The sequence below is a fragment of the Malania oleifera genome, chromosome 5 (genome assembly GCF_029873635.1).
Source record: "Malania oleifera isolate guangnan ecotype guangnan chromosome 5, ASM2987363v1, whole genome shotgun sequence".
NCBI classification, from domain to species: domain Eukaryota; kingdom Viridiplantae; phylum Streptophyta; class Magnoliopsida; order Santalales; family Ximeniaceae; genus Malania; species Malania oleifera.
In genome coordinates this window covers 85,884,967-85,908,780 of record NC_080421.1, presented here as the reverse complement: position 1 = coordinate 85,908,780, position 23,814 = coordinate 85,884,967, and the positions used below count along the sequence as shown (strand labels likewise).

The following is a 23,814-nucleotide window of genomic DNA, read 5'->3' as shown; positions in this document are numbered from 1 at the left end:
TACTCTTATTCAGGCTTGTCTCTCCTCTATCCCTCCTAATACTCATCATTATTTAGGATTCTTTTTGAGTTGGCTCACATGTTAGAGATGTTGATGAGGGAGTTTTTATGGTCAGATGGTGGGGATTGGAGAAGAGATAATCTTGTAAGATGGGAGGCATTTGGTAGATTTCCAAGGACTTGCACAATTCATAGATACACTATCTTTTTTTTCCCTCATATCTGTTATAAGGTTCGTACTGGGGAGAGAATCCACTTTGGGAGGATCATTGGGTTGTGGATGCTCCTTTGATTCAAGCTTTCCCTATGTCTTCCACTTATCTAGCCCGATCCTTTGGTCTTTGATTTCTTCTTAATTCAGGGGAGTGTCAGCTTCTTGTTTGATGTGCTTTATTCTTTTCATAGGTTTTTGGGGAGGGACATAAAAAAGTTGGGTTTTGGATCCTCCTTTTCACATTGGACTCATGATCATTTTGCTAGTCTTTTCACATTATATACCATTATTTAGAATTTTGGAAAACTAATGGCTTCATTTTGCATTTTCAAATTTTCAAATAATTACAAAAATGCTACCTTGTTTTCCAGTTTCCCAACATTTGTATAGAAAATTTGGAAAACTGCCTTTTTATTGTTTTCCAGCTTATAAAGGTCGAAGAATCGGAAAACAAAGTGGTATTTGTATTATATGGAAAACAAAAATGAAAAATGAAAATTGTTCTCCACAACTGAACATGCCCTAAGGTTCCCTAAATAACAAAAGCTTTCACTGCAGTCCTGAATAAAATCAATACCAATTGAGAGTGCAGTTTCTGCAAATATTTGGTACAATTGGTTCAATAGGAATACTAGAATTTTCAAGGCTATTGCCGCTTTAACATTGGTTTGGAGTATGGCAGTGTTTCTTCCATTGTTTTGGTGTTTGCCAAATGGCTTTTTGAGAGACATGTATTTAACAGATACGTAGTGAAACCAGAATGCTTTGCTTCGTATTCCTAATTTGTGTGCGTCAGCTAGCAACCACAGATTCAAACAGATAAAGAAACATCAGAAATCGTAACACAATATCATATACAAAAAAAATGTCTTTGAAACATCATAAATCCATGCACTACATAAAAATGTAAGAATGACATATGAAGAAGTAAGGGAACCAAAGACAGGCAGAAAACGATTTTTCATCAATATCCAACAAAGCACTTGGAATGCAAAAATCAAGAAGATAAAAAAAACAAAAAAGGTTATATTTTAACAGCAGATGCATAATACTTACGAAGCATTCCCACTAAATCTGCAGCACATATTCGTTTCTTTATGTGTTGATGAACATAATCAAAGTGCCTAAAGAAACAAACCCATTTATATTCCTTAGCTTTTTCCATATATTACTTAGCCTGGAAATGAGATATTACAAGAAGATGAACGAACTGAGAGTGAAAGGACAGAAAAGTTCATATATACCTGCTAACCAGGTCTCGTGAAAGTTTGATTAGTTGCTTTTCGGAGTCAGGGAATATTACTCGATAAGCACGGACAGCCTCTAGAAACTCATGAATGGAAGCCTAGAATGAGAAAGTTGCACGAGTGAGTCTAACAGCATACTATATAGTTACTTAAAAGAGAAAAAAATTTGTATATTGCAGTCAATGAATTACTCAAGACGACAAAAAAATTTCAAGCATTTTTATCAGAAACAGAATATTAACTACAAGAAAAGTGCAATGTAATCATTATTATCAGTGGCAGTTCCATCTGGTTAAGTATCCACCAAAGTAATATAGTTCCCTCCAAAAAATATACATACGATCACAAAGCACAAATTTTGTCTTGCTAAATTTGGTTGGATAAGCAGGAATGACCAAAATTTCTTTCAAGCCATCACCTTTTTCAACACACTGGATATTGTATTCAAATCAACAGATATTCAATTCCTTACTAAGCATTATTCCATAAAACTACAAACTCAGTGCTGGTAACTACCCATACCATTCCCCGGTACACTCAAGCTACCAAAATTTGCTGAACTTCACAAGAATTAGCAGTGGATGCTGATGATAACCAAATTCATTGCAGGCTATCAGATTGCTGAAATGCTGATGCAATAGGGGCTTCTTTCTACTTAATTTTATGGCATATTTGTTCTTTATTCACATAATGCCACAATACAAGGTGTAAACAAGCACATGATGAAAAATTAAAGAACAAATACTTTTGAAGGATAAACTTCTTATGCCAACTATCATTTCAATGCGAATGATGCACAATCAAATACAGAAAGTTGCAAGGTTATGCCTCATCATTGAGCAACCCTTTTATGATGTGATGCTTCAGATTCTTCTTTTTACCTCATGAGTAATAGTAGAATCAGAATTGGGAACATTTTTTTGTTTAGAAGCTTCATCAGAATCCACTGAAGCATTGTTTATTTCCTTAGCTTCAAGCTGAAGGTCTACAATGAATTGTTCTAAATTTTCAAGTAGTTTCTCTTTCAAGCTGTCCACCTGTCAAAACATGGACAAACTACCATGAGGTGCACACCAATATAGATATGTAACAATACATTATTAAAAAGAAAACAGCAATAGAAATGCATTTGCATGCAAACCAAACATAGACTTATTAGCATATTGTGCAATAAAAGGTCATGAGAAAAATTATCATTTTTCTATTCTTTAACCATAAAATTTTCAAAGGAGTGTTGTACACATATTGCTTATGCAGATAGACTTTAGCAATTCTCCAGGTTGGGTAAATTTTTCTACAGCATATACAGTGCGCAAAGTGTCAAAGCAAGCACCAAAAAACAAAAATTAAACCAACAAGAAGAAAGAGCTGCACTTACTGGGAAATTTAACTGCTTAAGAAGCATTGCAGCATCAGCCCTGACTTGAGTGGATTCAGAATCTGAAAATAGCTTTTCCTGAAATAAAAAACTAGTCAAATCATGAGACATTATATTTATTGGATCAGTAGAGAGAATCAGACAAAAGGTTATTCAATGTTCAGTGACAACTGTTATGTTCATCGCCTTGCATGACTATTATTGGCCTTCCACAAAATGGCACATATTCTTATTTTCAATTTATTTCATAAATGTAAAGAATAAAACCTTAGTATTAACTCAAAGAGATTTTTTTATTCCCAGAAACTCCGCAATATCAATTAGAATGCATAACAATTCTTGTTTTTTCTTTAAATTAAAAAAATTCTTGACTTTTCTATATGATGATGGAGATATGTTGCTAGTTGCTACAGATTTTATGCACATACACAAGCACACATACATGCAAACACATGTGCCTTGACAAGCTTAAGAGATAAGCAATACTAACACCATACGGCCATATGCGTTAGCAAAAGATCTTTAAGATAAAAGAAAGAAGATTTATTGAAACAGGAGAAGAATACAAAAAGCAGAGGACAAGGTATCCTGCTACTAAAAAAAGTAGGAAAATTAAAACAAACTGCTTCTGGAAAAATTCTCTCCAATCTCTATGCACAACAGCTAGCTGAATTCTCTGAACAAGACAAAAGCAAAGCCAAAAAAAAAGCCAAAACAGAACCCTACTCCAAACCAGGTCTGAGGACTCCGAAGATTCTAGAGTTCAGCTCCAAGTAAATCATCACACCACAGAAAAAATAGTACATCATATGAAAAGAAGATAAAAGTTCTCCAAAGACAAGGGAGACACCAAACATTCCCCAAAGCAACAAGAAGCCTACTCCAATACGCAAAGAGAAGAAAAGCATAAAAAAAAAAAAATTTGCATTCAATTCTCTGTTTTAGAAACAAGCATGCACACATATGGAGATAGAGATTTGTAAGGTCTTCTCACTTGAAGCACATCACTGGTAGTAATCCTACAAAGAACGGCAGGTGAGATAAATGCCCTGATTCTAGAAGAAGTCCTTAGCTTTCTAAACAAGAGGATTCAAAGGAAATTTGGCATCATTAGACTCATGGGTAAGAGGATCAAGAGAATATTTGTAGAAAAAATAAAATAAAACCCAGAGGCATCCAAAGTCCAGACCCTAGAATCTGGCCTGGAAGAAAACATTCGCAGAAGATCAAAACTTAAAAGAGGGGCCTAGTTATATAAAAATAAAATGCAAAATGAAACTACCAAATCAAATTCACTAATCAAGCATCTAATGAATTAGTTTAAGATCATACTGCCAAACCAAAACAAATTGAATATAACACCTATAATTAACAGAAACCATATTCTGCAACTATGTTATTAAGGCAGAAAGAAGAGTTAAAAAATGGAGGACAAAGTAACATCTTACAAAAGGAGCAAGCTCAAACAGAAAACTAAAAGAGCACAACCATCAAATCTCTTTCCATACCAGCCAACTGCAACCCTCCCAACATATCAAAGCAGAACACGATATAGAAGCCAAAAGGAAAACCCTAGTACAAACCAGCTCAAAGTTGCATCCCACGCTCATTAAAAATTATTGACTTCTGTCAGACAAAAAACACTAAACAATGGCAAAAGCAACACATCTCTGACGACTCTTCTCCTCTTTGATGTAGCCAAAGCCCTTGAAACTTCTGAAGAAAAAAGGCTACAGAGAAAAAGGGAGATTCAAATCTCCCCCAAAACCCAAAAACTCTGCCCCAAACACTCACGCCATGTTTGCTTTGGGTTTGGAGTTGCATTGGATTTGTATAAGATGTAGTATAAAATTGTATTAAAATTTGTCCAAATTCATCCAAATCCAAATCCAAGGTCCAAAATCCATGCTCCCTACCTAAAAGAAAAGGGGCAACGTAAAGACAAATAAGCATTCAAATCACCACTTTGGAGGCAGAGAACAGAAACAAATGAAGACAAAGACTCTAAGGTCTGTATCCCTATTCAGGAATCAGTATAATAAACTGTGTAAAGATCCAGACTCTGGAAGGTGCCTTGGCTTTCCAATGCAAAGGGAGTCGAGCATCATTGGGATCACAAGTAAAAAAAAGCCAAAAAAAGATTTAGAGGAAAACAGTCCCAAAGCATCCAAGTTAAAACCATATTATCTTGTGTTACAATAATCAAGAAATGTGAGCATTGTAACGACTAGAAAGCTAATAGAGAAAAGCACACACAGTCCCTAATTCAGTGCTCCTCCCCAAAAGGAAATCTCCCCTCGTGCCAATCCAAAACCTTACCAAAGGAAGAAAGCCATGGAAAATCTGAAAAATAAAATTACAGGTACCCGGGTGAGTGGCATTAACAGCTGCTCCTCCTGCCTTAGCATCCCAAACATTTTGTTGAATCCCATATTCACTGCAAGTAACCTTATGCCAAAGACACTTAGGCTCCAAAGGAAAGCATTAAGACAAACTCCTTACCCACTAAGGGCCTGTTCAGTGGTAGAAAATAGTTTTCATTTTCAATTTCCATTTTTCCAAAGAATTAAAAAATGCCACTTTGTTTTCCAATTTTCCAATACTTATATAGAGAATTCGCAAAACAATAAAAAGATGTTTTCAAGTTTCCTATACAAACGTTGGGAAATTGGAAAACAAGGCGGCATTTTTACAATTCTTTAGAAGAATAAAAACGGAAAATTAAAATATTTTTCAACAGCTAAAAAGGTCCTCAGATCCCAACCACCCTCATACTAAGGCCTACTAGTCTCATCCCTGTTCAATTGATACCTGGGCCTTATCCCTACTAACTAAATGATCCTTATTGCCCTGTGTTTGGTTCCAACATTTTTTATTAAAATAAATTTAATAAGATCCTCATAATCATGAAATGAGTACACTGCAGAATAATTCACTTACGGGCACAGAAAATGTATTTATGGAAAATGATGGGTGATATGACTGGCCATTTAGATCACTTAATCAGTTAATCCAAGTAAGCATCTTAAACCATATGGGTGTTGCATCGAACTAGATCTGCTTCCCAGGATCTTGTCATATTGCTTGGGAAATTAGTCTAAAATAGCACGCAGCGGTTATTTGAGTAAAGTAATGCGGTTACGGAAGAGCCAAATCATATATTTTCACAACACCCACTACACGTAAGTGCGTAACATATGTAAATTTTGTGACCCCAAGGTGATGAGTTGTCCCAAACTGTAAGTATTTAGTAACTAAAAGAAAAATTGAAAAGTGGAGACCTTGCAACCTGAACCAACACAGGGACCACAAGTATATTTATCCCCAAAAAACATGATCATTTATTTATACCTCACAGGCTCACACTGATCTTTGTCATTTTCTTGTTGCCTCTGTGACTCAAGTTCCTGGCTCTGTGATTGTACATATTTAAAATTATTACATCAATAAAACTTAATTAAAGAAAAACAGGACGTACCTGCAAGTTTTTAATAATTACTTCCACAGCTTCTTCAGATGCTTTCTTACAATCCTGGAAAGATGAGTCCCCGTATGCCTGGTGAAGAAACAAGGAGCATGCTTCCCATGAAATATTGATTGTGATATAAAAACAATCAAGCCATGCAAATGAAACAAAATAAGAAAAAGGAAACCGTTGAAGCCCGACATCAAATAACCAGCTCAAAAAGAATGAAAAAAAAAATCTGATAAGTAGCAAGAAATTTACCTTAAAAATTGGCATGGCACCAGTATAAAACTGGACTGCATCAGCATAAGCTTCTGATTTGATACACTTTGCAAGTCTAGCAGGTAGATCATATATGAACTGCTCTTTTCCACAGAAGATGAAATCTGTGTAACTCATACAGGGCCAAACACTAAACTTACATAGAGCATAAAACATCAAACAACATTAAGTCCATCCAACTAAAAATTATAAAAAGCCTTAAAATTAAAAATAACAACTTATATAAAGTTATTATATTTGTGTAAAAATTTGCATAGATGGGAAGCAAACTTTGTTCAATTTGTCCCCACTCATTCATCACAGGTCACACTGCAACTCTTAAGAATAAGAGGTAGGTTGAACATCTTTTTTATTCCACTGGATTGTGATTCAAATTTTTTCCTCTATTTTTTCTTTGCATAAGTCCATTCTTAGTTTAGTTGGAAAGGAAGTATAATACTCCCCAATGGTTGACACTTTAAAATTCTTTTCCCAAATGTCAAGATCCAGAATTTGAAAAGTAGAGGCACAGACACATCTATACTTGATTAGTTCATTCAAATACCTGAACTTTACGAAGAAGATTACGTGTGCGATGCAATTTCTCTATATGTTCTCTCTTTTCAAAAAGAGAAGTATTGACCCCATCACTTCTAGATTGAACAGACATTATCTGCAAAGTAGGCAAAGTGAATGTGATCCTGCACTTTGCTTTTAAATCACGTTAAATTGAAAAAAGAAATAAAAAGTATTTCCTCATACCTTCTCGAGGAGTTGTTCCATATTTACTTCCATGCCTACAATATTACTTTTCATTCTGTGAAAAAGAAATATCAAACCCGATTACTGATTAACATTATACATTCTATACAATTTAATAAAACAAAAAAGGCATCCTATAGAAGTAGTCAATCAAATATGCCATGATAGCCCATTATACTTTTTCATGGTTAGTATAATGTTGGGCATGGAGACTGAAAACCCTGTAGAAATGCAATGATGTTCCATCATGACCAAGGAATATGCATCCATAAAAGTGTTCACAAATTGCAAACCGTATAAAGAAAAAATTGCCCAACCACATGGAAAAAGAAAAACTTGCCTTTTAATTGTGTCTGTAGCACTGATAAATTTGTTATAATTTTCGTATACCAACATTTGCAAGTCAGTGTCAAGATTTTTTATTTCAGCTGCCATTGCAACATGTCCCTGAAGAAGTTCCTCCAAATTTGACTTCTGCACCTGCAAGTTTGATTTAGAAAAGCAATTGCACAGGCTAATTAGAAGACTAAGGACGTGTACAAAGGATGCAAAATCTGGCAGATAACAATCAACAATGCAACAAATCAGCAGGACATACAAAGGAGTTTTTACTTTTCATCTTATATGACAAATCCAAGGCATCACCAGGTTGCCATTTCATAAGCATTTTCACAAATTTGAAGAGCTTTATTTTCACCTTTTATTTTTTCACTTTGGGTGGTGGATCATTTGACTAGGCTGCTTCTTCGTGCACAGAATTTAGGGGTGATTGAGGTCTTTCAGTTCATATGGAGGAGGTGAAATTGTCTGATCTTCAGTTCGGTGATGATATTATTTTTTACCTTGAGAACAATATTGAGAAGTTTCGCAAGGTCCTCACCATGTTGAAATTTATTTTGTCTATCTCAAGGTCAGGCCTGAAGATTAATTTTTCAAAAATGGCTCAGCAGGCATCAATTTGAGCAATAGGGAGCATGAAACTTTAGGTCTAGTTGCGATTCCTTAGCTCAGCCTATGTCATACCTTGGTCTTCCTTTAGGGGCAATCTGCTGTCGGATTCCTTTTGGGGTCTCCCGAGATTGAGAGAGTTGGGAGGAGATTCGAAGGGAGAAAGAGAGCTTATCTTTCGTTAAGGGGTAGGACTCTCACTAGTGCTTCCCTCTCCAATATTCCCTTTTTTTTTTTTATCCCTTTTTACAATCCCTACTAGGGCGTCCAGGGCCTTAGAAAGAATTACGAGAGACTTCTTGTGGTCTGGTTTTGGGGAGAAAAAGAGATATCATCTTATTAGTTGAGAGGCGGTCAGGAGACCTAAATCTGAGGGGTATTGAGGCTTGGCAATGTAGTTTTCAAGAGCATCTCTTGAATTGGAAAATGGTCATGGAGGTTCCCTTTAGAGAATAGCTCCTTATGGCATCAGGTTATTAAGAGCAAGTATGAAACACATCAGAATGGGTGGGATACCAAGGGGATTGGCAATGTTACCCATGAGAGTCCTTGAAAATTTGTTTCCTGGGTAGCTTGTCTTATCTTTCTTCTCACTTGCTTTAAAGTGGGCAATGGGGACAGAATATGGTTCTAGGAGGATATATTTGGGTGGGTGAGACTTTGTTGGAGCTCTTGATGCCATGTTTGTTTAAACTTTCTTATGTTCACAATGCACCAATTTCAGCTATCTATCTTTCTGAAGGGGGCCTTTTTCTTGTGATTTCCATTTCTTTTGGAGTCTCAATGAAAGAAAGGTAGATGACCCAACCCCTTTATTGGATATGCTGGAGGGGAGGATGTTTTGTGGTTTGGAGATTCTTCGAGGTCTTTCTCTTCAAAGTCCTTTCTTAATGATCCTTAAAATCATCAAATCCCAGCTCTTTTTGTCTGAACAAATCTTCAAAAGTTCCTTTGATCCAGGCTTTCATCTGGACTCTTGTTCCTAATTGGGGTAATACAAATGACATGCTACAAGAAAGAAGACCTGATAAAGGTCTTAGTGCAGACATTAGTGTGCTGTACCATGATGCAAATCAGACTAATGCTCATCTTTTTCCTTACAGTGGGATGTACCTGTGGAACTTTTTCCTGTTATGGCGAGGTCTGGGTAACTCAGCAGAACATATATGAATTTCTGTTGGTGAACTTTTGAGATTTTGGGGAGAGTAAAAGAGGGATGAATTTTTAGAATTGAGCGGTATTTGCTATTCTCTGAGTACTTTGGCTCAAAAGGAATGCAAGGATCTTCAGAGATCAGAAGACTTAATAAAAAACTCTTGCTGGAAGGTTGTTAGAGATGTTTTTGTAAAAACACTAGCCCCACGCAGTTCACAATGAGAATATTTCAATCTCTTCACCTTTGCTGTGGGAGAAAGTCACATTTTTCTTTTGGGGCTTTGTCACTGTCTAACATTCAAAGGGATTGGAAGGCAGCGCTGCCGTAATTTGGTTTTTGCTGTCATGGAGTATTTAATATGATCCTCTTCTCGTAATTATTTCTTTTCTTAATGAATTTGTTTTTATTATCTAAAAAATCTTACATGATAAATATGGGGCATTGGCTTGCCAGCATTCTTCTAAGAGTTGAAACTGCAGTGATTTTTGCAATTAAAAACAAGAGAATAAATACTTCTAAACACTGAACAAAGAGTAACCGAACCTTTGTTGCCTCTGTTTTAAACAGATCTTGTGTGCTTCTGTGCTTCTTTCCTTCCTTTTTTTTTTTTATTTTTGACCAACAAAGAATTATATTAAAGGAAGAAAGAAGGATTACAACCAAGAAAACAGTGAAGGAAAGAAGAAAAAACAGGGAGGACGAGATCCTCCCTTCACAATAAGAAAGCAACTAAACAAGAAGCACAGAAGGTAGAAACACAGCTATTGAAGACAGTACAGCCAGCCAATCCGGCTGCATATCTTCCAAAGAACATTGCCCTAAGAATCCATTAGCTGAACACCAAAGAGAGGCCAAGAAAACCATTCTGCTCCAAAGCATTTTACTGGAAGTGGTAGCCCCTTCAAAAATTCTGGCATTTCTTCCATCCAGATGCTCCAAATAATAGCCACAACATTACACCTCCATAGAACTTTCCTCTCCTCTCTCTTACCAAAGCCTCCAAACAAGCCAGGCAAACCCAACTTTCTCCAGATATTCCAAATAAATTATTCCAAAGTCCCTAAGAGATGGATCTAGTATGAGAGATGGATAAAGAGTTCGATTTTGGGAGGAAGTGTGGCTAGATTATAGGCCTTTTGTGATGCTTTTCTTCATTTATACTCTTGAAGAATTTGGTGAATTTAAAGACCTAATCACAGTGATAGGTCTCTCCCTCTATTTAATAATATATGTCAACTACATTCCAATAACCATAATACCCTTACTAACTCGCGCTAACATAACACTCAACACACTAATAATGCTAAAAGATCAAAATAACGAATAACACTCCCCCTCAAGCTAGAGCATAGATATCATATGCTCCTAGCTTATTACAAATGAATTCAACATGAGCAACCCCAAAGCCTAAGCAAACAAATCAGCAAACGACACATTAGACTTCACATAAGTGGTTGTAATAAACTTCTACAAAAATTTCTCCCAAACAAAGTGGCAATCAACTTCAACGTGTTTTGTCCACTCATGGAAGACTGAGTTGGATGCAATATGAATAGCAGCTTGATTATCACACATCAGCTCCATAGCATGAGAATGTGGAAAACCCAATTCTTCTAACATGTTTCTCAACCAAACAAAGTTCACACGTAATGTGAACCATGGCCCTATACTTTGACTCGACACTTGACTTGGCCACTGCACTTTGCGTCTTACTCTTCCAAGAATCCAAATTACCACCAAAAAAGACACAGTACCAGGTTGTGGATCATTTGTCGGAAGGTGACACAACCCAATCTGCATCTATATACCCCTAAATATAAGTGTGATCTTGATCTCTATAAAAGAGACCACTTCCAAGTCCTAGGTGCACCTTTGAAAATATCTCAAGATGTGAATTATTGCATCCCAATGATTGCTTTAAGAGAATTTAGAAACTAACTCACAGAACTTGTTGCAAAAGATACATCCGATTGAGTGACTATGATATAGGTCAACTTTCCAACAAGTCTCTGACATCCTAGGTCAAGCAACAAATCACCCATATTTGGCACTAACTTGCCACTAGGATCCATGGGTATATCAATAGGTTTGGATCCCAACAGCCTAGTCTCATCCAAAAGCTCATGAACATACTTCCTCTATGACAAAACAGTTCCCTTACAAGATCTAGATACTTCTATGGATCTATACCTAAGAAGTGCTTTAACATCCCCCAACTTTGGTCTGAAACTTAGTCCACAGAACGTGTTTTAGGCCATGAATACCTTAATCATCATCACCAATGTCATCCACATACACAATAAGTAGAATCCTACTGGATGGAGTGTGATAATAAAACACAAAGTGATCTATTGTATACCGTCGAAGGCCAAACTCAAGTACTACAACATTGAATTGACCAAACCCTGCCATGGGAGACTACTTTAAACCATATAATGCCTTCTTGAGCTGACACACTAAGCTTGACCCCTCCTAAGCAACAAACCCAGGCGACTGCTCCATATAGACCTCCTTCTAAAGATCACCATGCAAGAAGGCATTCTTCACATCTAATTAATGCAAAGGCCAATGACAAGAGGTGGCCAAGGAGATGAACGGACGTACTAAGGGAAGTTTGGCAACCAGGGAAAATGAGTTGGAATAATCCAAACCATACACTTGAGTATATCCCTTAACAACAAGATATGCCCTCAAACGAGGCATAGAACCATCTAGGTTAACTTTCACAGTATATACTATAAACCCAAGGACAACCAATCACAGATTTATTAGGAAGAAGATAAACCAATTCCCAAGTATCATTTTCATGTTATGCACTCATCTTTCCAACCATTGCATTCCTCCACCCAGTATGGGCTAAGGCTTCAAAAACACATTTAGGAAAAGCAACAGAGGATGGGGTAGTAACAAAACAATAGGAGGATGACAAGAAATCATAGCAAACAAAGTTGGAGATGGGATATTGCGTACATGTGCATTTACCTTTCTGGACTACAATGGGGAGGATCGTGAGAAATATGATCACCATGGAAAATAAGATCATCAAGCAGGAAACCAAAGACATAGTAGTAGAAGCTAGAGGGAACTCTCTTCCATAGACCCGCTTTGAGGAAAAACCTGCAAATTAGAATGATCGAGATAATGAGAAGGACTCAAACCACATGGAGATATGGGTGGATAACTTGGTAAAGACAATTAGAATCTAGAAGATTAGGCAGAGGAAGAGACTCATTGAGGTTAGAAGCTATCAAGGACTAAGAATAGCATGGTGTGGACTCAAAGAACGAAACATTGGTAGAGACCAAAAACTGAAGCAAAGTAAGGCTATAACAATGATATCCCTTTTGACCCAAAAGGCCAAATTTTCTAGAACAAGGTGTAACTTGTCTACCTCGAGGGTTAGCTAATTAAAAAAGGACACACACCTGAATATAGGGGTGAGCACAATTCAGTGAAAACTGAATTACTCGAATTAACTTAACCAATTCAGTCGGTTCGATTTGGTTTGGCTAAAATGTAATTCAGTTTGGTTTTAATTTTAGTAAAAAATTGATTTTCGGTTTTCAGTTCACTTTTTAGAATTATTTAATTTCAGTTAACCGAATTAACTAAATTATATATTAATAATAATTATATAAATTATCTCTAACCAGTGTTCATCTAGATTTTAGGCTTCCATTCCAATTTCTAGCTTCCAAGTTCCACAGTCGGCAGTCCACACTCCACACTTCCACATTCGACTTCCAAACTTCAAGTCGCCTCGCCCTTGCTGTCGCCCTAGCCCTCGCCTGGGTCGCCTCGTCCCGACCATCACCCTAGCCTTTTCCTGAGTCACCTTGCCCTTGCCCCTTGTCGTCGCCCTCGCCATCGCCTGAGTCGCCTCGGCCTTGCCATCGCCTGAGTCGCCTCTCCCTCACCGTGGTCATCACCTCTCAATGCTTAGCCTTCAATCAATCAATCCACAATTCCCCACTCATCGAGCATCAGCCATCGACCATCAGCTGCCTTCCCCTTCCCCGATGGCTAGCTTCCCCTTCCCTCACTCTTGTGAATCATGATCACTGATCTCATCTCTCAGACTCAAAATCAAAACTCTCAAAGCTTGGAGCCTTGGATTAATGGTATCACTTCTTTCATGTCCTGCCATTAGTGCTAGTTGAAGAAGCAAAAGGATACCTTGGCCCCTACTCGATAGGAAAGTGAACAAAAAGTTTGGTGGACTTCTAGGCTTGTCTTTGGGAAAGGAGAGGAATGCAATTTTGGCGAATATGGTCGTTATTTATGTTCAATTTTTCCATTTAAGCTGAATTTGGATACATGATCTGAGAATTGTTTTATCACAAAGTTGTCGTCCTCATCTAGATACTATTCTAGCTAAAAGTCAAATTTGAATATGCAAGCCTACAAGGATGGACAGCCCTTAAAAGAGTCATCACATTTATGTCGCATTTGGTGGAATGTGATGGGAATGGAATGGAATAAAAATTGGTTCAAGTCACAAACTTGATTCCATTCCTTTCTTACGTACCAAATGTATGGTTAATAGATGTGAAAGTGTTGAATCAAGATTATCTAAGTCCAGTCTGATTTTTAAGAGAACATTCTATAAGATACACAATGATTGTGCTTGGCCATCTTTCGAATTGGATTTGTTTTAATCCTTTTCAAATTTTGTTTTTTGATAAGCAAAGCAACATTTCACCTCAAGGAAAGCTTCAAAATAGCATATAAAGAATCAAAAACTACCAACAAACAAGCCATCCATGAAATTTATGGAAGAATCATGACCGGCACAAAGAATCTCATCTACTAAAAAAAACAATGCATAAAACCATTTTTTTTTTTTTTGTATTTTCGAATAAGTTTTAACCCTCAAAGCCAAAAAAGTCAATACAATTCCATCTCTCGTGACAATACACTTAGCTGCCATAATGGAGCATATACTCCTCAAGCAATTTCCTTATAGTTATATGCAGCCAACTTTGCACTATTATATTATATGTAAAGGCAAAGGAATTTTGTTTGCAGCATGGCAGTTTGTCAAAGATAATATTATATAGCATCCATAGTGATTGTACTTTGCCCTCTTCTTTGTCATTACACTCAGTACAGCTGAGTCAATTTGAATTTGAATTTGTTTTAACCCATTTGAAGGGTCAATTAGATTTCATCTTTAATGGAAAATGCATTTAGCTACCACATTGAGTATACACAACAGCAAATCCCTTACTTATTCATGTAGAACCAGCTTTGTACTATCTTTTGCAAAATTAAATGAAATTTGCTTTATTTAACCTACTATAAACAAGCTCCTTGCTCTCAGTTCTTAATGTGCATATGAACTAGCCTGGTTTCGTGCGTCTTATGAGCTAGTCTCACATGTTATGTTTGATTTGCTATATAAATACTCACCCTGTTTGCCTTCACTTTCCATCTGGTTTTGTACGTCTTAATGAAATACTAGATTGATTATTATTTAGGAAGAAAATGCTATGAGAATGAAGAAAGAGGGGACTGGTGGAGTGAGGATTTCTTGAGAGTTCTTATTTATGATTGTACTTTACTGTTTTTTTTTTTTTTTTTTTTTCAAATGTTAAATAAAGGAAAAACGAGTAATGACTTGCCCTTCGACATGGAGGTGTTGGAGGATGCAAACACTACGCAAGGGGTTTCCCAACCTCAACCTTCAAATGCAAGCATGACAATAATCATCCCACTGAATTTAATCAAAAAACGAAAAAGAGAATGAGACCAAGATTTGAAGTGCGGGATCACTTTGCTAACTTTGTGATTGAGTCCGGTGAAACTAAGGGTAAGTGTCATTATTGTCATACAGATTACTGTGTTGATCCTAAAAAGAATGGTACGGGCACACTTAGATATAATATGATTAGATGTCCTCAAAATCCATATTTTGAAGAAACAAAACAAACACAACTAACGAACTGTTTCGTATTGTTGTTGTTTTTTGATTTCTGTTTCTATTTCTCCACAGGGAAGAAACAGATTATGAAAACACGTTTGTTTATGTTGTCATTTTTTTGTTTCTATTATTGGTTTTTAGTTGTTTGCAAAAAAAACTAAAAACCAGATTTTATGGTCCATGATCGTATAAATTGGCGGAAAAGGATTCATATAGCCGACACCACTTAGTGGGACTAAGGCTTGGTTTTGTTGTTGTTGTTGTTAATTTTTTAATGTGTATTATTTGTAATTTTATTATTTTAATCATATTTTTATAATATTTATAAAAAAATGAGAATTTTTTAATTAAGTTTTTAATTTGTATTAGTTTAATAAATGTTAACCAAACAGGTTGCTGGTTTCTAGTTTTTTGTTTCTATTTCTGGTTTTTGGTTTTTGTTTCTCTAATTTTTTATAGTGATACCAAATGGTCCCTAAATTATCAACTAGCCTAAAAAAATGTAAAGGGCTCAGAGGCAACTCTTACAAATTGGAAGTTTGACCAAGAACCAATTCGAAAGACATTATCTTACATGATTATTGTTGATGAATTGCCATTTAAATTTGTAGAGAATATGGGGTTCAAACATCTTACGAAAGTTGCATGCCCTCGTTTTCGAATTCAATCAAGATGGACAATTTCTAGGGATTGTTATGACCTTTACATAGAAGAAAGGTTAAAGTTGAAAAAGTTTTTGAAAACCTCCCCTCAAAGGGTTAGTTTCACAACTGACACGTGGACTTCCTTGCAAAAGGTGAATTATATGTGTTTGACTACAAACTTCATAGATGATGACTGAAAATTAAACAAAAGGATCCTTAACTTTTTGTCCAATTTCTAGTCATAGAGGTGAGGAGATAGGTATGAATATTGAGAGGTGTTTGCTTGAGTGGGGAGTTGACAATGTGTTTACTCTGACAATACATAATGCAAGTTCAAATGGCGGTACAGCTGACTACATAAAAATAAAACTTTCAAATTGGAGAAAGGGCAATCTAGGGGGTTAATTCATTCACATGAGATCCATTGCACATATAATTAACCTAGTTGTGCAAGATAATTTGAAAGAAATGGGGGATTCAGTTGCTCGTGTTAGGGACACAGTGAAATATGTTAAGCATTCACCAACTAGGTTGCAAAATTTCAAGCATTGTGCAAAGATAGAAAAAGTAGAATGCAAAAAGATGTTGTGCCTAGATGTTAGCACTCGATGGAATTCTACTTATATGATGCTAGATACAGCTCAAAGATATGAAATAGTTTTTGATAGGTTTAGGGATGAAGATCCTTTTTCTAGAACTGAGCTTGAGGCTAGGAATGGCACACCAATTAGATTTTATTGGGAAAAAGTTAGAAAGTTTGTGATGTTTTTGGAACACTTCTAGGCCTCACTTTACAAGTTTTGGGTTCTTTGTATGCTACAAGTAATACATTTTTTTATGAAATTAGTGGGTGATTGTCTTCTAAAAGAGTGGGAGAGTAGTGATGACTTGGAATTGAGTTTAATGAGTGTGAAAATGAAGGAAAAATACAACAAGTATTGGGGAAACATTGAGAAATTGAATATGTTGATTTTTGTTGCATCCGATCTTGACCATCGACATAAGCTAGAATTTGTGCAATATGCTCTTTCTACGATGTATGAAGGTGACAAAGGTTTATTGACAGGGAAAAAGGTGAAGGATGCCACATTTGAATTGTTTGCTGAGTATAAGAATTTGTTACAATCTAAAAACGTAGAATCAAGCAAAAGTGAAACTTCAAGCTCCACTGATCAAGGGGAAGTACAACACAAGTTCAAAATTTTGTATCAAAATTTCAAGACTCAAATTGGAGGTGGAGATAACAAATCAGACTTGGATAGGTATTTGGGCGAATATTGTGAAGAGGACATGGAAGGCTTTGATATTTTGGAGTGGTGGAAGTTAATTAGTCCAAGGTTTCTCATCCTCTCACATATGGCTCGTGATATCTTAGTAGTACCCATCTCCATAGTTGCTTCAGAGTCTACTTTTAGCAGCGGAGGACGTGTTCTTGATGCCTTTAGGAGTTCTTTGACTCCTAAAATTGTGCAAGCTCTTATATGTACGCAAGATTGGATCTGGGGTTCATCTAGTCCAATTAAGGTTGAAGAAGACTTAGATGATCTTGAAAATCCAGAAAAAGGTAACATTATATATATACTGATAAGTAATAAGTTTATTGATATCAAAAATGAACACCAAGTACACAAGGAGTGTACATGGGGTAAACAAATCAAAAACAGAAATTACAAGAATCTAGTAAATCAAAAACAGAAGAAAATGATTGGTTTCACAAAGCAGCCAACCAATAAATCAAAGTTGTAAAGAAAAATAGCTTTAGGTCCGAAATGGATCTTTCCTTATCTTCAAAACACCTACTATTTCTCTCCCTCCAAAGACACCACAATAAACAATGAGGAACTATCAACCAAGTAAACCCATCTCGATAACAACCAAATCTGCCTTGCCAACATGCTAGAAGTCCCACTACAGATTGCGGCATAACCCAGCTCACTCCAAACAAACCCAACACCATAACCCATAAGTCCATTGCAACTGGACAATGAATAAAAAATGATCAACCGTCTCATTATTACACTTGCACATGTAGCACCAATCCTATATCCAAACCTTTCTTTTTCGTAAATTGTCAATTGTTAAGCATTTCCCTAAAGCAGCAGTCCAAACGAAAAAAGCTACTCTAGATGGAATTTTCTGTTTCCAAATACTTTTCCAAGGAAAGCCACAATCTTCGGAGCCCATTAAAATACCATAATAGCCTTTAACCAAGAAGCCCTTCTCTCTATCAGATTTCCAGCACATCTTATCCTCACCGAACCCCTTCACCGATGCACCATATATGGTATCCATAAAACCAGTCAAGGCCTCTAATTCCCGAAGATGCATACGCCTAAAGAAACTTACATCCCAAAACAAGACTCCATTATCAAACTTCATAAGCTCAGACATGCTAGCTTCTTTATCTCAGCAAAATTTATACAAATCAGGATAGCTGACTGCAAGAGACATCTCACCACACCAATGGTCTTGCCAAAATTTCACCTTAGACCCATTTCCAATATCATATAGAACGTGGCAAGAAAAAGAAGGCCATCCCCCCGACTTATATTTTTCCACAAGCCAACACCATGCGGACCATTAACAGGCCTAGTACACCAACCACCCCATTCACAGCCGTATTTCACCTCTATCACTTGCCTCCAAAGAGCAGCCTTCTCCATCCCAAATCTCCATAACCACTTCCCAAGCAAAGCTTCATTAAACTGTCTTACCTTCCTTATCCCCAAACCACCCGAAGAAATGGGAGAGCAAACAGTATTCCATTTAACCAAACGGAATTTTGGTTCATCAACAATGCCACCCCATAAAAAATTCCTTTGAAGTTTCACAATACGGTTAGCCACAGCAGCTGGAATAGGAAATAAAGATAGAAAGTAAGTGAGTAAATTAGATAAAGTGCTTTTAATTAACGTGACTCTACCTCCCTTAGATAAGTACAAACGTTTCCACCCTGCTAACCTTCGTTCTATCTTCTCCAAAATTGGATTCCATATTGTCTTATTCTTGAATTTGGCTCCCAAAGGAAGACCCAAATATTTCATAGGAAGATTACCTTGTTTACAGCCAAGGACGTGCAAGAATAAGTCAAAATTAAACACCGTACCAACAAGAACCAACTCTGACTTGCCCAAATTTATCTTTAAACCAGAGACCGCCTCAAACCACATAAGTATCACACGGAGAAACAAAATCTGATCCAGATCAGCGTCACAAAAAATTAGAGTATCGTCCGCAAAGAGAAGATGAGACACCACCAAAGCTCTTCCCTCTATACGCCCCACACCAAAGCCTAACATGTGACCATCATGGACAGCTTTATCCAACATTCTCCCCAGGGCTTCCATAACCAAGACAAACAACAAAGGAGACAATAGGTCACCTTGGCTCAACCCCCTAGAGCTCTCAAAAAACCCACAAGGTATATATATATATATATAAATTGTCAAAAATTTTCATTTGTTCATTGAATGATTAGTTATTACAACTTACGAGTCTTTCTATACAACTTTTTAGAGTTGTCAAAGGTTGCATTGGAGTCGACAAGTACCACCACACTTGGTGTATACGCATTAACAAAGAAAGACAAAGGTAAATGAAATTAAGATAATGCTTAAATAAGAGTTTTGTCATATAGATTACACGCTATCAATTATCATTATTGACAAATGCATAATTTATTATTTTGGCTTATTGTTGAAAACTTGGAATTTTAATGGCTTGTCATTTTCAAATATTTACAGCACAGGAGCTAAGGGGTGGGAGTTTGTGATATAAGAAGCCATGAAGTGGTAGCGGTTGTATGAAACCATGTCAATTTTTCTTCCAATTTTTTATTTAATTTTGCACAAACAATTTAGATTTCATGCTGTTTTGTTTTAATTTTGCACAAACAATTTAAATTTCATGTTTGGTGTGTAATATAACAATATGGACTCTGGAAGACTAGATCCTCGAGCCTAGACTATCTAGTAGCTAACTTACATTTCATTTATTGTGATAATGCTTGAATTAGGAAATAGGAATATGCATTTATTATATAATTTATATTTATATGCTCAAAGTCAAGCAGGTGGCAAACTAGCAACTCAACAAATTTTGTTCAAAGTGATTTTGAGCATTTGACAATTTTTTTGCTAAGGAGAATTTGAATTTGAATGATTTGGATTGATTTTGTTAAGGACTTACAGTGTTTACCATGCATCAATAATTGATTTTGCAATAGAAATGATTTTTGAAAATCAATAAGTTGAATTTTGAAAGCAAAGCATGTTTTTTTTCCCCATAGTGTTAATTGAAATCTAATTCACTTAAATTGGTTAACCAAATTAACCGAAAATTTGATTCGATCGGGTAATATTCGGTTAATAAGACTAATTTGGCTGGTTCAATTTTGGGAAATTCCTAACCGAATTTTTTTTTATTAATTCGGTTAATTAACCGAATTATACAAACCGACCGAATGCTCACCCCAACACGAATACATGAGGCAAAAAGAATGAAGGAACATTAAGGAAGAGAACGGAGTAGGGAATTTTAGCACCATGAACAAAGGATGGCATCTTGTTAATAAGAGAGCATGCCGTAAGTACATCATCACTCCAAAACACTTTAGGAACATGCATTTGACAAAGTAAGGTACAAGTAACTTCAAGCATATGTCTATTTTTCCACTCTACAACCCCATTTTGTTGAGGAGTGTAGGCACACAATGAATGATGAACAATGCCAAACTGAGTCGTATAAGTAGTGAATTGGATACTAAAGTACTCTTTAGAATTATCACTTCAAAGTATCGAAACACACAAACCAAACTGAGTCTTAATTTTAGAAAAAAGCACAAAAGATATGAAATAACATAGAATGTTCTTTTATTAAATAAAGCCAAGCCATCATTAAAAAATCATCAGCAAAGATTACAAAGTATCAAAAACCCAACTTGACCATAACCCGACTAGGACCCCAAACATCAAAGTAGACTAACATGAAAGGGCTTACTGCCCATTTATTGGCTCAAGAAGCAAACTCATACTCAAGACTAGACAAAACATAAAGAAGGAACTAGTAGTTTTAATTTTTCCAAAGAAGGATGACCAGACCACAATGGATTTGGAGTGGTGTGGTATTTGCAGTGTAGACGGTAAAAGGAGATAGCGGCTCAAAGTGGTAAAGTCGCCTAGCTTCACGCCCTCAGCCAATCATCTTCCTCGTCTTCAAATCCTCAATCACCATAAAATTAGGGAAGAATGTTACGGAACAATCTATATCTTACTAACTGATATGAGATTGAAAGGGAACTTGGGAATATACAAAACCGAAGGAAGAGAAATAAAGGAAGTGGGAATTACAGTCCCTATTCCCTTTTCAGCAGTGGTGGACCCATTAGCAAGAATAACACGAGGTAAATTTTTAGGATGTTAGAGACTAGGGAGTAAAGAAGAAATTAGGTATACCTATGATATGATCATTGGCAATTGAGTTCATAACCCAAGGACTAGGACGAGAAGTATTGGATGACAAGCATGTTGTGGGGTTACATGTCTAAGCAAGAGATGCAATGGGCAAGAAGCTTGCTAGGGTGCTTGATTCAACTGAAATTTGGAATACTCTTCCTCTAACATAGATACAGTACATTGCTGCTCAATTGCGCTGAAAAGTGTGAAATCTGTGGTGGTTGCATTGGCAGCACAAGGAGGTTTAACCGTGAAGATCCCAACACTACTCAATAATATGAAATCCTCATCCACAAGAGTGCACTTGTGAGGAGGGCCTCTACCTCATCCATATCTTCCACCGCGGCCGCTTTAACCACTTGGAGAACTTCAACAACTACCCGATTGAAAACCAAAATCAACCTATATAATGAAAGCAATCCTCTCAGAGCTCAGGGTTGAAACACTAGATGCAAGGGTAGGGAATGTGTGCAAGAAGAAGCACGAAGTACATGAGAATAAACATCAGCAAAGGATGACAACTCTGCACTATCAAGAATCTAGGACTGGATTGCCTCAAATTTGGGTTTCAAACCTTCTAGAACTCGAAAAACTGTCATTTGTTTTTGTAACTCGCAAACATTGCCGGTTATGGGTTACACGATGTGAAGCTCCTCATGGATACACTCATCTCAACAAAGTACTTTGTGCCACTCCTATCTTCCTTGTGTAACTAAAAGCAATCTAGGGATAGATTGTACATACGTGCAAGTTGCTTGAATATAGGAGCTTGACATAATCCCAAATCTCCTTGAATACATCCAGATGCATACACATCCGAGCAATCGAGGGTTCCATTTAGTTACATAATAAGGAGACTATCAATGCATCTTCTTGAATACACACTTCTTTCCTTTTGTCATTGCTAGGCCCAAATGAAACAAGTGCTCCAATTTACCTAGGCTATCTAATAGATCTTAACAGCCTTAGACCACTGTACATAACTCTTTCCATCTAGCTTCTCAATTGTTACCTGCGGCAATGACAAAGTAAACATACTCTTGGGATTCAAAGACTCCATCCCAACCAATGTTACCTAGAACCTAGAACGTTTTTGTTCATGGAACAGGAACAGGAACAGGATTGCGGTACAGCACATGCTCTAAAATGTGGAACGTTAGGGGCATATTTATTAGATAAATTGGTGAAAAAAGTGTAATGGAACTTGTATATTTTGGAGAGAATATTGAGCTGTTTCTAAATCTAGAAGTGATTTTCTGTTGTAGAATAGATTAATAATGATAGAAATAGAATTAAAATGTGATGATTCCCCACTTTTACCTAAGGAAAAGTTACATTATGCAAAAAAAATGTTGAATTGAAACTTTGGAGCATTTCAGAACGAAAATGTACCATGTTTTGGAACATTCATACCAATTCATGGTTCGATAGGGTGTTAGTGTTTTCTAGTAACTATGATCCCAAAACTCACAAACATAAACCAACAATAACAAATTTAAGCTAGAACAACCACAAACAACGTGACCACCACGAATGAGTCACGAATCAACTAGCATAAGACTGCCACAACACCAAGAAGCCAACACCCATCCCCAAGAAACCAACACACAGCCCTAACAATATCATACAAACTAACAAGGTGCTACGTGCAAACAATCGAAAAAAGTAGAATTTTTTATGAAAATACATGACGAATAGCTTCGTATTATCATGTATGGGAGTATTTAGGGCGTTTTGGAAGGAACCAAAGCAAAATATTGCTCAGAAAACTCTCACACGCCAGCACATGGAGTCGAAGATGCTAGCTTCCGACTGGCGCATTGCGTGGAGGGCCCTCTGGCAGTGAAATTTGGCAAAAAAGTAGATTGGCAACTTTTGTGAGAGCTATGTGGGTTTTTTTTGCAAAATATGAAGTGTTTCTTTGAATTCATATAAGGGCGGCAATGTCTAGTTTTTCCCAGGATCAGTGGTGTTTTTCCGACAACTCGTAGACTTCCTTCTAGTCTTTGGTGGTGCATATGATGTTCTACAGCAGTAGGTTTGAGGTTTAGGATTTGGTTTTGACGGTGGCTATGAGGCTTAGAATTTAGGTTAAATCTTGCTCTAATACCATATTGAAGTATTGGTGAATTGAAAGACCTAATCACAATGATAGGTTTCTCCCCCTATTTATAATATATGTCAAATACATAGCAATAACAATAATACCCTTACTAACTCACACTTATTAACATAACACTAATACACTAAAATAATGCTAAAAGATCAAAATAACCATTAACATATACAATCTTTCCAATATTCACAAATGCTCCTATTTTACATTTCTACAGTTAGGACCGCACTAAGCTTTCTTGGAATCT

At 36.5% G+C, this 23,814-nt stretch overlaps 1 protein-coding gene across 1 annotated transcript in view; it reads right to left on the bottom strand.

The window, feature by feature from the left end:
- LOC131156697 (vacuolar protein sorting-associated protein 51 homolog) overlaps positions 1–23,814 on the bottom strand; it is a 52,664-nt gene that overhangs the window by 24,605 nt on the left and 4,245 nt on the right. Inside the window, exons 2-10 of the mRNA XM_058110565.1 lie at positions 7,668–7,807; positions 7,328–7,382; positions 7,131–7,238; positions 6,566–6,664; positions 6,317–6,394; positions 2,839–2,916; positions 2,342–2,497; positions 1,458–1,558; positions 1,270–1,337 (exon numbers count right to left, since the gene is read on the bottom strand). Of these exons, the coding sequence (XP_057966548.1) occupies positions 1,270–1,337; positions 1,458–1,558; positions 2,342–2,497; positions 2,839–2,916; positions 6,317–6,394; positions 6,566–6,664; positions 7,131–7,238; positions 7,328–7,382; positions 7,668–7,807 (883 nt within the window). The remainder of the gene's footprint in view (positions 1–1,269; positions 1,338–1,457; positions 1,559–2,341; positions 2,498–2,838; positions 2,917–6,316; positions 6,395–6,565; positions 6,665–7,130; positions 7,239–7,327; positions 7,383–7,667; positions 7,808–23,814) is intronic.